At 34.3% G+C, this 16,713-nt stretch overlaps 1 protein-coding gene across 1 annotated transcript in view; it reads right to left on the bottom strand.

Moving 5' to 3' along the window:
- Heatr1 (HEAT repeat containing 1) overlaps positions 1-16,713 on the bottom strand; it is a 46,745-nt gene that overhangs the window by 29,356 nt on the left and 676 nt on the right. The window contains exons 3-19 of the mRNA XM_026412483.2: positions 16,026-16,242; positions 14,844-14,985; positions 13,302-13,403; positions 12,748-12,888; positions 11,467-11,678; positions 11,204-11,337; positions 9,750-9,852; positions 8,531-8,641; positions 7,748-7,865; positions 6,686-6,793; positions 5,658-5,753; positions 5,186-5,274; positions 4,150-4,361; positions 3,533-3,654; positions 2,769-2,960; positions 950-1,133; positions 685-821 (exon numbers count right to left, since the gene is read on the bottom strand). Coding sequence (XP_026268268.2) covers positions 685-821; positions 950-1,133; positions 2,769-2,960; positions 3,533-3,654; positions 4,150-4,361; positions 5,186-5,274; positions 5,658-5,753; positions 6,686-6,793; positions 7,748-7,865; positions 8,531-8,641; positions 9,750-9,852; positions 11,204-11,337; positions 11,467-11,678; positions 12,748-12,888; positions 13,302-13,403; positions 14,844-14,985; positions 16,026-16,242 — 2,420 coding nt within the window. The remainder of the gene's footprint in view (positions 1-684; positions 822-949; positions 1,134-2,768; positions 2,961-3,532; positions 3,655-4,149; positions 4,362-5,185; positions 5,275-5,657; positions 5,754-6,685; positions 6,794-7,747; positions 7,866-8,530; positions 8,642-9,749; positions 9,853-11,203; positions 11,338-11,466; positions 11,679-12,747; positions 12,889-13,301; positions 13,404-14,843; positions 14,986-16,025; positions 16,243-16,713) is intronic.

Raw genomic sequence — 16,713 nt, 5'->3', positions numbered from 1 at the left:
AAAAGTGAGGTTTAATCCTTGCTCAAACAAGTTGGTTCCAAATCCTGTTATCACTCACGTACAATTATAAAACACAAATAATTTAAAGTTGTGCCTTGTCTAATCATTTATTCTACTCTTGGTATTTTAACCAATAAAGAGTGATACTCGGACTCATTCTAACCTTGCACTTGAATACTTAACAAAAAAGACAGCACTAAATAGAAACCAAGTAAGAGTAGTATCTGGGAAGCTTCATCAAGAGACTTCAAAGATGAAGTTAAAAAATGCTAAATATGTCAAATGCTGTGGAGAAGAACAAGAATCACTTGCTGGGAACATGGAGGTAAGTGGTACCCACCATGAATTTCCTGAGTGACTTTGGGGACACTGAATAACCTCTCCCAACTTAAGTTTTCTCATTTGCAAACAGCATTTAAAAGTCAAACCAACTGGGCTACTATGATTCTTAAACATGATTATGGGCTTAGCACATTAGCACATTAGTAGAGGTGCAGCACGTTAGTCTCTGCTCAACCTACCGCTTAGTGTCAGGATTACAATGCTTTACAAGGCCCATGTTTATTATCACATATGCTTCACTAGCTGAAGAGAACTTTCATTTTTGTTATAATCTGTCATAACTAAAATAATCTACAATATTATCTTAAAGGGAAGAATGTCTGAAAGCAGTACATCATGTACCTTCATGAGAAGTTTCATCAGAACCCTGAAGTGAACTGCATCAGCACCCCAGAGGACCACCTCAAAGAGCCCGATAAGCAAGTGCAGGTATTGTCTACCGTCCTCGTCCAGGCGTTCAGGATTCCACCACGTATCATCTACGGAATATGGAAAAAGAGGAGCAATGCATAACCTACTTGAATGAAAAGTTCCCCATAGCATGTTCAAGACAGAGAATCACAGAGTCAAGAATCCAGTTTTAAAAGATTTACAACTTGCGTTTTACCTTTAGGAAAAGACTTTGGAGCCTTCAGTGCATAAATAAAATTCTTCAGGGAAAATATAAGTAAAACTGAGTCTTCCACTGCAACCCTCTGGGCACTGTGAAGCTCTTCTATGTAATGTGCCCACAGCTCCCCTGGTAAATCTCTGTCTAACATCAGTTCTGGATGCCATTCTGAGGGGATTTCCTGAAATGTGAAAGGAAACAAAGCAAGCACACACTTGAAGAGGTTCTGAGCATGGACTATGTGGGGGGACAGTAACATGTACTGGTGGGGAGAGGATGGATAACTTTCACACAGATTTTGAGAGGTCTAGCCATTACTATTCACAAGAAAACATGGCTTCATTTTATCTGTTTTACCTTAAAAAACTCTCTAAAAACAAATTCCACTCATATTAATCCTATCAAATAAATGGTAGGAATAAACAGGCATATTTCCAAACAGAAAGATAAGGAATTGCATCTTTTTTAATTTTTTTTTTTTAGCTGGGGATAGACACTATATTTATTCATTATTATTATTGTTTAAAAGTTTCGGTAGTTGTAGATGAACATGATATCTTTATTTTTATTGAATTATTTTTATATGGTGCATGTGCTTGGCAAAAACTCTAACAATGAGCCACAACCCCAGTCTAAGAATTGCATTTCTAAGAACTCTTCAAAGGGACTTCTCTAATTGCACATTTCCTGCTAATCTAAAGAGGGTACACAACAAAATCACCAAAGAAAAAGAATCTAAGTTCAATTTTATCAGACAATGTCTTTTTTGAGGGCTCTGATTGGCTCAATGTGCTGCTGCAACTGCAACATGCTCAGAAAGGGTATTTAAATATAAAGCAATATGGTCCTACTTTTATATAAAAAATTGGTACACACTTTTAACACTAAGAAGTATAATTCCAGTTACCACACTTCACAAAAGGAAAAGAAGCTAGACATTAAGAGCTCACATGAAACACTTTTAAAAATATAAAGATCCATTCTTAAAGTTTATGTAACTTTAGCCAACAATGGCTATGATCAGAATTCATAAATCCTGAAAGTGTAAATAAATGTGATAAAATGTAATTCATTTAGCAAATCCTATAATATGTATTCCTTTGAAATTTGGAGGAAAAATAAAAACAAAATACAATTATGTAGGGCAGATATGAAAAGAAATAATCTCATTACCTCAAGATGTAGTACTAGGTAGAAATAAAATAGGTGAAACACGTCCCTTGTAATACTGTCAAAGACAATAGAAGGCTGGAAAGATCCATATTTAATAGAATATTCGATTTTTAAAATATACAAGATCTCGGGGTTGGAGTTGTGACTCAGTGGTAGTATACTTGCCTAACATGTGTGAGGCACTGGGTTCAATTCTCAACACTGAATATAAATAAATGAATAAAATAAAGGTCCACCAACATCTAAAAAAATTTTTTTAAAAATATAAACAAGATCTTGTTTTAGTAAACAATAGAATTAAATAATGTTTTGTTCAAGTACTAATACACTAAGCAAATTCTTCATCACTCAAGGTAGTTAAATGTAACTTGGAAAACTACCCAATAAAGATAATGAAGGGAAGAGTCAAACATTAGACATAAAAATTTGCAACCTCGAAACTCTACGATTCAATTAAATTTTCTGCAAAAGCACAGGAGCACCTAATTCAGGACCCCACTGCAACGCAAGGCTGCTTCACATTTCTCCCACCTAGCAACCAGACACCACATCTCTGCCTCCTAAGTTTTGGTTTTGCTGTAACAGGCCAGATTTTCAACTGACTGATGTCAATATGCAGCTTTCTGTAGACTGCACTCCTTACCATCGCAGTAATGACACTTTCCAGCTTCTTTATTTTTTTCTGCAACAAACCGAAGACTCTCATTGCAAATGGAAAGCGAGTTTCTTTTAAAGATGAACAGCAGGAGACAAGTATAGACACAATCACGTGAAATGTCACTTTCTGCTTCAGGCTAAAGGTCTCCTTTTCACCTGCGTTTATTAAATCTTCCACCTTGAAAAATAAACACATTCTATTACTTGTAACTCTTAATTTTCGTAAAACAGCTTTTTCTATCTCAGGCCTATTGAGGTACTGTATGTTTTACATACAAAGTGAGAGGACAAATATAAAGCTTTTAAAAATGTAATAAGCACTGATTTCTAAGTACTTAAAAAAATATTCTCATAAACTACGATGAACATAATCACACTTGCAAACTAGTTAATGTGTTCAAATCACACAGTTATGAACTTTACAAAGCTTTACTAATTAAGGCAAATACTTTTCTACTTTGCTACTTTAACAAAAAAAGACTTTTAAGTTTTAAATGAGAATGAGAGGGGAAAATGAAGGTGAAAAAGAACACATTATTCTCACTAGTCCAATTCAGAACCACAGTGAAAAGAATGATATACCAAGGCTCTCAAACATTCTGGAAAATATCTGAACAACATTTTACTTGTTTTAAGTAAGATAATCAGTATATTCAAGAATGGAAATAAGAAAAATCTAAAAAAACAGAAGCAGAGAGTTTAACAAGAGCGTGAGAAGGAAAGCTGGGGTGGACGTCAATAGACACCTACCATTACCAACATTGAAGAAGGGTCTCCTGAATTTATATTGCCAGCCAACACTTGAATCATCTTCTGATTTGCTACACCACTCAGTTTTCCTGATTTTGTGCTTTTAATCACACTTTCAAGAGCTGTAAAAAATTATGAATAGTGTCCTCATGCCACCAACACTCATATATAGAACTGTGTAAAATAAGGAATTTGTGTAAAAATTTTAGTATTGCTCTTCAAAGGTTTGCTTTTTCTTTCTTATCCAGTTCTGAATATCTGAGTCAACTTCCTTTTCTTCTTTTTTTTTTTTTGTGGTATGAAGGATTAAGCCACATCTCCAGTCCTTTTTTATATTTTATTTAGAGACAGGGCCTCACTAAGTTGCTGAAGCTGGCTTTGAACTCACTATCCTCCTCCTCAGCTTCCCTAGCTGCTAGAATTACAGGGGTGCACCACTGTGCCCACCCAATTTCCTTTTTGTTGTATATTTTTCATCTTGGCAATATTTTTTTAAAAATCGTGCTGAGGTAAAATAAACACAATTTATTCAAATAGTGAATACAGACAGTTTTAAATTTAAATATCTTTAAAGTGTTACCTGTTTGCTTTTTCTAAAACCCACCTAAATTTCTTACCTTCTTTCCAGCCTTTTAACAGAGGATGCAGAGAGCAAATTCCCGATTTTGATAAATACGAAGCGATTTTCACTTCAGCAGATCCTACATCATCATCAGTGATGACCATGAAAGGCAGCAAATGCACAACCACCTGATTTGACAACTGATCATTTCCACTTAGTATCTCTTCTCTAATTAGTACATCTGCTGCTATCTCAAGGGCCCTGTACCTAAGAGATACATGAGCATGTTTTGTTGAGACATGTTCGAGACTTCAGTAAAAATTAATCATCATGTTGTTTGTAGTTCAACTGACAATATCTCCTTACCAAAAAAGTATTATTCAGAAACATCTCTTAAAATCCATGCTAATGAAGGAGTTACCTTTTTATATATGTCAATTAAAAAAAATTAAAAATCAACGTCAACTATAATACATATCAAATTGCATATCTCAACTTCTCTACTTACCAAAGATTCACTCATACATTCAAAAAATTAACTAAGCACATCCTATATCATCATATATACATATTAATGTGAGAAATATCTATATGACAGACAAAGCCACATAAGACATGGTCTCATGCTCTAAGGAGCTGGAAAATGCTTATATGCCCAAAATGAAATAACCAGAGCTCATCAAATACTACCAGAAGATATCACGTGCCTCTGAACTTATTTATATCTGTATTCAATTACAAAGTAATAATTATGTAAAAGTAGTATAGAGTAAAAAAAAATCAGAAAACTCTTCATCCCACAAAATTTATTATATCTTAACACACCACATATTAATATATATTATTAGTATATGACACACTTTTGTATTTTATTTAAAAATTTCATACACAGAAATTATGAAGACTACACATAAACCTAAATTAGGTATAAAATGCAAGAAGACATTACATTAGGATCTTTCCTACTACCACAACCAAAAGGCCACATAACTAAATTATTAGTTAAAAATTTAAAAAAAAAAAAAGAAAATCAATTTGTACTTGGTACAAGAACTCCATTCAAAAGAGCATGAAGAGAAATGAACACATACCACTTCCTATTCTTTGAAAGTTCTGCTCTTTGAAAGAGATTCAGAAGATTTGAAACAGTCACTTCTGCACTAAAGTGTTGCTGGAAAATCTAGAGGGGGAAAAAAAACCCAAGAGCAAATATTTACTTGCCTCAAACATATATGGTGTTTCTAAAATGAACTTTAAAAAATAATGATTTATGGTGAATTTTTCCTAACAATCCCAGTATAAAGTTTATGAGAGCAATTTCTCAAAAGTGGCACTCATTACCCAATTTTCTATGGTCCCAAGGTATTGCAATTGATAACTGTAAAGTCTAATTACTTCTCTGAGCTTCCTCTAAAGCAGACTTAAGTCTGTGCTCTCATGTGAACAAATTTCCAATGGAGTAATAATTTCAAAATATATTCCAGTCTACAGCAGAGAATAATGTCAGAAGAGCAGTAAAATATTTACAAAATGTATACACCCACAAACAACAAATTTACTTACCTCAAAAGCACCCAGAGCCGACAAAACAACATCTATGTTATCATCACCTAATCGGGTTAAAATAGCTTCTTTTATGAAAGACTCATCAATGCCTTCCTGAGCAAGAGAAAAACAAATTAATCCAGTTGCTGCTATAAACCTCACAAGACTAGCCAGAAAGGAAGAGCAGTTTTATGAAAAGCACTCCAGAATCCCAATCACAGGCCCAAGTACTGGAGGAAAAAAGTCAAACACACAGGAATGGGGCAATCTATCATGGGCCTTATAAGATTAGTTTAGTAAAAAAAACTTCTTCCAGTTTCCACTGAAGGAACTGGATTATATTTATTATCCATTTTTAAAGTAAGGAGCTGATCTTGTTAAAACAAGAGCCCAGATATTGAAATATACAGACTAAAGAGCAAGAATGTCCAGGTTTAAATCCAAACTCTAGTGTCCACTAGGTATGAAACCTTCGGCAAGTTCCCTAATTCTGGGCTGCACTGTTGCCTGTGAAATAGGACTGCTCATAAGAACATCTAACTCAAAAGGTTGCTAGAGGCTTAAAAACACACACTAGGGCTGGGGTTATGGCTCATCAGTAGAGCGCTTGCCTAGCATGTGCGAGGCCCTGGGTTTAATCCTCAGCACCACATAAAAATAAATAAATAAATAAAAAACACTGTGTCCAACTACAACTAAAAAATAAATATATATATTTTTTAAAATGCATCAAAATAAAGCATTTCTCAGAACTTCAGTATTAAATCAACCACCTTTGAAGAACATTTTCACAGATCCTAAAGTTGCTTTAAATTATTACTTATAACAACTTTAAAATTAAGAGTTAACTTTTTAAAATACACAAGATACAAAACAAAAATACAAAACATTTTTTAAAACCCAACATTGCAAATATCAAAAAACTATAAAATTAATTTCTACAATTATACATTATCAATTCTTGATAACTTCAATTTCTTATTCTAAAATTATTCTGCTCATCAGAATGTCAAAGATATCACAACTGAAAATTATCTGACACAAACCTTTGATGTTCTCATGACATTTTTCAGATGATTAACAGCCAGAAGTCGCACAGGAGCAAGTGGATGATTCAGACTAAGCATCAAGGAAGTATCAGAATCTGCTAAAATCTTTAGGTAACAAAAATATCCAATAATTTCATCTAATCTGAGCAGCATATGAACCGTAATAAAAATACCCCAAACTGCACAACATATTCAGTTAAACCCATCTAAAACTACAAAAACAAAAAGTAAAGCAAAATTGTCTCCAGAACATGGTGAATCACAACAGATGAAAACATTTGTATGGTTAATGGTTGTATTTTGTGTGTACTTGTGTGTATGAGTAGGTTCAATTTAGTGAAGAAATTCTATGAAGTAACTCTACCCTTTTTACAGATACCTATTTCAGAGTGAACAGAACCCCAAAACAAAAAGTCTCAAAATTAGTGGAACATAAATCTGAGAATCAAATTAATGACAATTTAATTAATAAATGTAATCAGACTAAAGGAAATCTACCTATCAACTCAAGATTTGGAAATGCAATACTGTTAAAGATAAAAGTCTAATTATGTAAGAGAAAAACTAAACCTATCATATTCCCTTCATAATACCCATTTTCAAGGCTAATTGTAAGAACTTCTGCTTACATGTCTAACTTCTAGCATAAAAACCTAGGGCGGAAGCACCAGATTTTGGAAGTCCTACCATGATCATCATCTATCCTAATCATAATTGAAAATAGCCACATGGGGCCAGTGAATACTACAATTAAAGCACAGACCCAGAGAAAGACAAGAAGCATCATCTTCTGGTGACTGTTAATGAACGCCATATGTAAATCCCCAACAACTGTTTTCATGAAATAACGCATCATGTTCAGTTATTTAAAATTACTGTACTTTCTTCAATACTTGCTTCTGAGCCTTACATCAAACAAGCAGGCAAACTGTTCAGTCTCGTTTCTGATTTTTTTTCCAGAAGGAAGGAGAATAGGACATTTCCATCTGCAGCTCTTCAAGCAACCACATAATGTCTATTTACTAAAAATCACAATTCCTCTATAGAAGAACAACATACCTGATACTTTCCTCCACTTGTGGAAAGAGAAATAAATTGGTGAAAAAGTTCCTGTTTTTTAAGAGCTGTAATTTCTTTTAGGTGATCCTCTAACACAACATCTAATGTGCTGGGGTACCTAGGAAGAGATTGAAGAGTTCATTCACTTCTTAAGAAAGTTACTAACCACGTACACCATACACGTATAAAGAAAAGAAATAAAATTTTAAAAATAACTGAAAGTTGAATTTAACAAATGAAGGCTGGGGTTGTAGTACACTGATAGAGTGCTTGCCCAGCATATGTGAGGCACTCAGCATCACACAAAAAATAAATAAATAAAAATAAAGGTCCATCAACAACTAAAAAAAAACTTTTAAAAAATTAATTTAACAAATGGTATATATAAAATCAAATGATCAAGTTTGGTACCCTTATAGCTTCAAGAACGAAATAGTCTATATCTATAAAAAAAAAGTTACACTCTCCACAGTCCCCATTCAACACCTATTTCCTTTTTTTCCTTGCATTTTTTTCTGTAACTAGTTATATTTGACAGTAGAATGCATTTTAACATACCATACATAAATGAAGTATAACTTCTCGTTTTTCTGGTTGTACATGCCCTATTTCCTTTTGTATTTCAAATATATTTAATTCCTATTCTTGTATCTTCATGGAAAGGAAAAAATATGAAGTCTCTTTACAACTTAAAATATATTAAGATATGATCTGTGAACTTTTATCTTCACAGAATAGGAGGAAGTATACATGAACAAAGAGCACAAACACAAGAGAACTTACTTGCTTTCCAACAGTCTGATGAGTGGAAGAAATTGTTCATTAAGCAAAGACACTTTATGAGGATCAATTTCTTCCTGTGAACAATATGAAATATACTCTTCAAAAAGAAGGCTGAAAAAGGAAGTAGAAATATCAACAGATAGGAGAATTATTATTCATTCAGTCCTTCCTATGACCTAGGTACTTTACAAATATCATCTCTGATTGTCATACTTGTATGAGTTAGAAATTATAAAACCTCTTTTGCTGATTAAAAAAAAAAAAAACAAAAAAACTAAAGCATAAGACATCTTCCAATTTTTCTGAGGTCCAAATAAATAGCATAAAAGCCAACCCTCAGCCCTTAAATACCAGAAAAGGAAGATTGGGATTTTTAATTTTAAACCCCATTCTCATTCTCAAGTCTAAACTAAGCCTTCACATGTACACTGTCATTTAACTCTCAGCCCAACCACTGAGCAAGGGGACAAATGATGCATATCAGCAGACAGGTCCCTGTCAACCTCACACAATGGCAAAAATAGATCCAGGGTCTGACCTCCAGAACTTACTGCTCTAGTGGAAGGGTGGAAGCAGGATTCTAATCTACTGCAACTGTTACCAAGTTGCTCTTTAATTAGGAAAAGAAAAAAAGGAACATACAATTTTGTTGTTTTTTTGAGATAGGTCTTTACAGTGTTGCCCAGGTTGGCCTTAACTCATGAACTCAAGTGATCCTCCAACTGAGCTTCCCAAACAGCTGGAATTTCAGGAATGTACCACCATGCCAAGCTAGAAATAATCTTTACTGCATGCTTATCCCCATATTAAGTTTCCAAATGAGTTCCAATAGTGTTGAAACTTTTTTGGGGGGAATACTGGAGATTGAACTTAAGGGTACTGAACCACTAAGCCACATCCCCAGCCCCATTTTGTATTTATTTAGGGATAGGGTCTCACTGAGTTGCTTAGTGTCTCACTTTTGCTGAGGCTGGCTTTGAACTTGAGATCAAGCTGCTGGGATTACAGGTGTGTGCCACTGCACCCAATTTAGTAGTAATTTTAAACACTAACAAATTGCATTCAATTTAGCTTACCCATTACCTTTTCTTTCTATAAGCTATAAAGGCAAATAGAAAACTTACTTTTGCTGTTTTTGCTGTTGCTAACTAATGCTGAAACAAATACTGATTGAGACACAGGCATGAAAATCAGAAGCATGTTAAAAACAATAGCTTACCTGGCTAACAAGTGGTCTACATTGTTCTTCAGTGATATTTTTGTAAGTATAGATTCCAAGAGTGTCTTATAGATTTGACCATCTCCTTCTTCAGTTTTTTCTCCTTAATATGTAACAAATCAAATTGAGTCAGGAGAAATTCTTTTGCATGCTCACATGATAAAATTTACTTATAGCAGAAAATTTTTCTAAAAGTAATTTTAAAAGATATAAATTGACATTTAGCCTTCTACCTATTTTTAAAGATGTATGATCTATTTATATTTCTCAAATCATTTTCTCTTTATCTGAAACTCTCTATATTGGTAGCAGGAGAATACAAAGACTAAAATTTTTGCACTTCTGTTTTATTATGAACATAGTATGAGAATACTTGTTGACAACAAATACTACCAGGTCCCATTAGAAGTTAGTGGTGAAGCTGGGGCATGAGCCCAGCTCTTATAAACTGTATCTGAAAACAGGCTATACTTCCACTGTGATAGCTCCTTACGAGCCAAGGTTATCACTTTCTAGTTTAGATTTACTATAAATGTGGATCTAATATTAGATGCTATTTCAAAGCCTGGGATTACATTACTTATCATCATTAGAGACAAAGAACACATTTTCATTTATGCTAGCCATTTCTCTGAAATGTAAGATTTACACCAAGATTCAGTTGTGCAGATCTTATTGTCCAACAGACTGACATAATTTTAAAGAAGTCTTTCTTAGTATTCTCTAAGTAGCAAGAGGACCATGTATTTCCTCGTTCTTTCTGTATTTATTAAAGGATAAAAACAAATATGCAAATAACTACTTAACTACTTTCTAATTAATCTTTTTTTTAATAATTAGTATTTTTTATGCATGAGATTTTCTTGAACTTTTTTTTTCTTTTTGGTACCAAGGATTTAACCCAGGAGCATTTAACCACGAAGCCACATCCCCAGTCTGTTTTTATATTTTTTTCTAGAGTCAGGGTCTTACTAAGTTGCTCAGGGGCTCCCTACGTTGCTGAGGCTCACTTTGAACTTATAATCCTCCTGCCTCAGTCTCCTGAGCCACTGGGATTAACAAGCAAGTGCCTCCATGCCTGGCTGGACTTATATTTTAATGACTCTCAGAAGAAAAAAAATTTTTGGCAGCTGGATATTTAATGTAAATGAATCACTAAAGATCATTAAGTACCTAAAGGAGAAGGAAAAATTCTACTGAGTAATATACTTTAACATAATCCCATGGTCTTTTTTCGTGTAGAGACTATTTGATAGAATTCTCAGAAATCACTTAGTAATTCCAGGATCTCTCCCATCCCAAATATTTCTCACATAAGAACAACAGGTAAGTTGCATGGAAACAATTAGACAGTGGGAATTTTAAATGATCTGAAGGTATTAACCAGAGTGTGGTCCGTATCAAGAGTCACATTTTAGAAAGTAAGCTCTGAACATAGACATACAACTATGTACCTGCAATGTGATGAGTGAGGGCAACCACCAGATGAGGAAGCATATAACGTAGAAGAGGACTGACATCATGTGTTTCAGAAATACCGTAAAGTATTGCAGTAAGATCAGGAATATTACACAAATGAGGAAAAGGCCTTTGAAGAAGCAAGTACATATGAGGTTGACAAGTGAGACAAGCAGCAATATAAAAAGTCACCTCACAAAAATTATGTAAAATAACTAAGTTCACTCAAGTAGCATCATTTCTCAGTTCAATGACTTACTTTTTCCCAAGGCTCTCTGGCTTCTGTCTCTGCAGAAGAACAATCAAGCAACCTAATCCATCCTTGACCAAGGAGGGTACCTTAGTCAACGTTCTGATGATCTGTGATGCCAGTGAATTAATGACTGTATCTTCCATTGTCACTTTTACAGAGATCTGACATATTATCATGTATGTTGCAGCTCTGTAATCTGGTAAAGATGATTTTAATCCCTACATATTTTTGAAATATAAGGAAAATGACCAAGCATAAGGGTTATTTTCTTCCACTTAAAATGTTACTTTTACCATAACAAATTATTACATCACATATATGTGTATCAAAACATCACATGATACCCCATAAATATATAATTTTTATGTTGAATGTGCCCATTAAAAATAAAATTTTAAAAATATATCAAAGTAGATATTAATAACACCTACCTACGCACAAGGACAATTAACTAATCATTCTTAGAAGTAGAAAATCCACTAATTGAGCCCATTCCTGAGTGGACCCAGGGATGAAATGCATCTCTTAGATGAGAGAAGAGATCTCTGAAATCTTCTAACTCATACATACACTATGCATCCTGACAGGAAGCAACATGCTCTGATTTTATCTGGAAACCCCTATCTGTGGAAGGGAGACTTCAATCAGATCACTAACAGAAGTTAAAAAAACACCTGATGAAGAACATTGGGACAATTATGGGAAGTGAGCCTCACAGGATTCTATGAAGTCAGCCGGCAAAAAGGCCACCTGAGAGAAAGAAAGCCCGAGAAGCAGAAGCCAGTGCAAAGAGAACAGATGCATGTCTGCACCCTGAAGACTGTCTGCTCTTCTCTTTCCAGTAAAGAGACTGCTAAAGTTATAGATCTGTAAGACTGCAGCTGGGGTATAGAGCCAACACTTATTCTCTCTCTTTTTTGGTTATCAGAGATTAAACCACGGGCACTTTACCACTGAGCCACATACCCAGTCCCTTTTAAAAACTTTTTATTTTGAGATAGGGTCTTGCTAAGTTGCTACGGTTTGCTTTCAACTTGCAATCCTCCTGCCTCAGCCTCCTAAGTCACTGGGATTAGAGGAATGTGCTCAGCCCAATAGTTATTCTTAAAAACCTAATTAAGGTCTGAAAAAAAATCATATATTTTTACATAAAGATTAAATTTTAACAATCATCTAAAATAAAATGTACACTTAAAAACATTTTTACTTAAATGAAATTTTCAAAATCAAGAAAATTCCATTAAATTCCATTAAGTACAAAATACTTGACATATCGATAGGACCAACCTTTTGGATATATGGAAATAGTTTGGCAACAACACTGTCTGATATGTCCTCAGCAGCCACTAGAGCAGACACGATGGTAGAAGCATAAAAAGCCAAGAGCACACGCAACTGAGCAGAGCTTCGTGGACACTCAGCAAATACCTGAAACAAGGAACACAAACCAAAAATGCAGGGGTGTAGATGAACACACAAAAATATTTAATAGCTCTCCTGACCTACTCTGACATTTTAATTTTTACATTTGTAACAACAAGTACACAATAGGACAAGAATGAAATGCCTAACAATCTTCCTGATATTTTTAGATGTTTCTTTGTTTAAATGATAATCATTACCTAGAATATGACAAGGAACAGACTTATTTATCTTTGTAGAAAAACACCTTTGGTGAGAAAAGACTTAAACTGTTCATGCTCCAACACAGCATAACATTTAACAAAAGGAATTTCTTCAAATTCCATTATTCTTAGGTAAGACTTTATTTAGTATGTCTTCTTTCAGAGCAGGCAACCATTTCATAGACTCAAACATGCACGAAACAATACACTACTCACCTTCGCAGACTTGGTCACCAGGCTACAAATGAAATCCATGAATCCCAGATCTTTGTAGCAATGGGTAATCAAGGTGCCCTTAGCTAAGGGCACTCCTGACTGCTGTTATTGACAAAAAAAACCAAGATATTAAGGATATTCATCAATTGATTATTTTCAAGTACCTACCCTAATTATGTCTTTATACTGCTGAAGTTCATGAGTACAAAATTTAATCTCATACCATTAATTATAAATAAATAAATAAATAAAACTACGCAGACTCCAGAAATCCAAAAAAGCAGGCCAACAACGAAGGCAAAGAACTCAGTGGAAAATACTTAGCATATGTCACATTTTGGTATGTATTTATATAAAGCTGTATTCTCTAGCTTCTTAATAATTCTACTGGTTGTATTTGATTTCTGAGTTAATGTGATATGGTTTACCACTGCTTTGCAAAAATGCTAGTAAAGAAAATAGACCAGGAACCTACCCAGATTACATCATTACTCATACCACCCAGCATTGTACACAGTCTGTATGGAGTGCTCAAACACTGAATAAATCAATGAAAGGAGAATCTGGAGTAACCTTTATGAAGAATGAGGTTTGGATACCTCAAATACAAGTTTCTAGGAAGTAGTAGAGTTTGTGTGTGCAGATCAGTGCCTCACACACTCTAGGCAAGTACTCTACCACTGAGCCACAACCCCGTCCTAGGTTGGCCTTTTTGACACTGTAGTTCAAGTGCTTTATAGCCAGATTCTTAAATTCTCCTTTGAATTCAAAATTCCTCATTCCTTTCCTTTAACTCATTCTGATTGGTGACCTCACCATGATCATCTGTCGAATTTTCTGCAGTTTCAGTTTCATGGCTACTTTTATGCTCATGTGCCCTCTTCTCAGCTGGATTACCAGGCTCAATATAGCGTATATAATTACCTGCTAACAACATATACTTACGTGTTGCAAAGTGCTAATGGCAAGTCAGTGGTTTTACTTTAATTCTGTGTTTTCTGATCTTACACAGACCCTTTCTGCTAGGCAACTATCCTTTATTTATTTGTAAATCAACTTCTAACATCTTATTCATAATTTTTGTAATTTCTGGGAGCTTTTCAACTTATCCTTATCCTTTTAATTTTGGTCTTTCATCATCTCCAACTTCTTCAGTTCCAAAACATAAAATGCCAAACATCATAGAGCAGTGGAAAAAGACACAGGCTGTTAACATCAGATTGGGATTCAAATCCCAACTCTGAACTTTATAGTCATATAAACTCTAGCAAGTAACATAATTTTCTGAGCCTGTCTTCATCAGTAAAAAAACAGTTCTATAAGAATTTAAGAAAATATAACGTAAAATGCCTAGACTGATGTCCAGGTCCTAAATAAATGCCAGATGCTATTAGTTAATTTTAACTGGAAGTCAGAAAATAAAATATAGATAATATCTGAACTATCTCCAGGAGCATAAAGAACTTATTTTTTTCCAAACTACACTCCTTAATCAAGGTTTGTAATGATTACATAAAGACATACATCATTTAATAATCATACCTTAACTGGGAACAACCAGAACCACTTGTGCTTTGGATTATGAATTTTTAGAAGTTGTATAACCCGCACAAATATTCTTGTCTCATGGTATGGCAGAACACAACCAATGAGGCTATCTTGATTATAAAGATGGATGTGAAATCTGAGGAAAAAGCAAACAATTCCAATTGACACAAAATTTACATTTCCCGACATGTCCAAATTACATACCAATGAGCTAAAAATACCTAGAATGTAGGAGATAATTCTGTAAGATACATTAAATTCTTCTCAGTCTTCAGAACCTACCTCACACCTTGCTTCTTTCTCAAGGTGCTTTTCCTAAGTCTCCAGGCAAGTGTTCCCTCGTACATCTAACTGTCCTACGCCTTTATATGTACTTTTTCTTACATTACCACACTGCTTTGCCTTTTATTAGTTTTACATATACTTTAGAATTAGCCAACATGCTATTTTTTCCATAGTTTCTTTCCTCAATGACTCCAAGCTACCCTGCCCCAAATTTTACATAAATCTTTACTAAGACATTTATTTCAAAATAGTATCCAAGAGTAAGCTACTTATCTGTGTATCAAAGTATTTGTTGAATAAATTAGTTCCACAAAGAAATAAATAAAAAATCAAACGCAAAAGTTCTTATATTAAGGATGTATTTGGGAGAAACTAAGTGCTAGACAACAAAGAGAAATTTTATTCACTTCTGAACTCCCTTTTACCTCTAATGTTCTAGTAATCAGAAGCTCCAAGTTAAAATTAGGTTTTCTTTTAAAAGAAAACTACTATACTTGCTCATCTCCATTAGTGAAATGAAAACTTTTCTACTTCTAAAATACATATACGGGAACAAAAACAAAAATATGTAAGCTCTAATATGATGCCAATCAATGAGGAAATGAACAGAAAACTTACTAAAATTTTCCAAAGCAGATGAAAGATCAGATCTTAGAAACAAACTTCATGTATACTCCAGTTCTGTTGTTAGAGCTCCTTAGACTACTTAATGAGTTTAAAACAAATGGATCTTACAGCAGAGTGTTTTATCAGAAGAACATGCTTATTTCAAGTTCTAGACATATTAAGCTCTCAACATATCTAATCTTTCGGCTATAAATAGAAAGGGGTCTTCAACTACTTAATTTTTTAAAAGAGGCCAGCCCACAGTTATTTCTGTAACTCAGTTACCTGTGAATCAACCACTCCAGACACTTATGCGCTGGCTTAAGCAGGAAGTAAGGGGACAAATGAATAAGAAATAATGAAATATTTTCATCCAGCTGTTTGTTCACGGCTTTGGTCTGAACACTGCGTTCCAAGGTCTTTGCTAGCTGGCTGAACAATGGTGCTTCAAACTGCTCAAAGGCAGGATCAATTCCAAGCAGCTCTTCCAGGCCAGTGCATCCTAGGAAAAGGTAGGTTTATTTAACAAGTCTCTTGGAGTAAACTCATCCCATCCTTTTTACAGTTTTACTTAGTCTGAAAGTCTATGAATTCTTTTAGCATGTGTAACACACAATGTAGTTCCAAACAGAGTTCTAGTTTTCAACACACAGACTTAATCCTATGTCATTAAGCAGGAGAAAAGAAAGTACTTCAGGGCAGAAGCAACTTTTCTTCTGGCTTTCTTAAATCCTGTTTAACTATCCTCTACAAAAACTAGGCCACTCCTCCTGGAAGACTTCTCCATCCCACCAGCACAACCCCAGTCCCTTTTTAACTATTCTTCCTTTTCATGTTTTAGTTTACCTTCCTAATCTTGTTTCTTGTTCCTGAGACTCAGATACCACTACCTAAATATGTTTCAAGTACCTAGCACAAGGTAAAGATATCACATTACAAATGCTAGGGAAGAAAGCAGGGCAAAAGAGAAAAC

This window comes from Urocitellus parryii, chromosome 9 (assembly GCF_045843805.1).
Source record: "Urocitellus parryii isolate mUroPar1 chromosome 9, mUroPar1.hap1, whole genome shotgun sequence".
Classification (NCBI taxonomy): Eukaryota; Metazoa; Chordata; class Mammalia; order Rodentia; family Sciuridae; genus Urocitellus; species Urocitellus parryii.
This window is presented reverse-complemented; position numbering and strand designations above follow the sequence as displayed.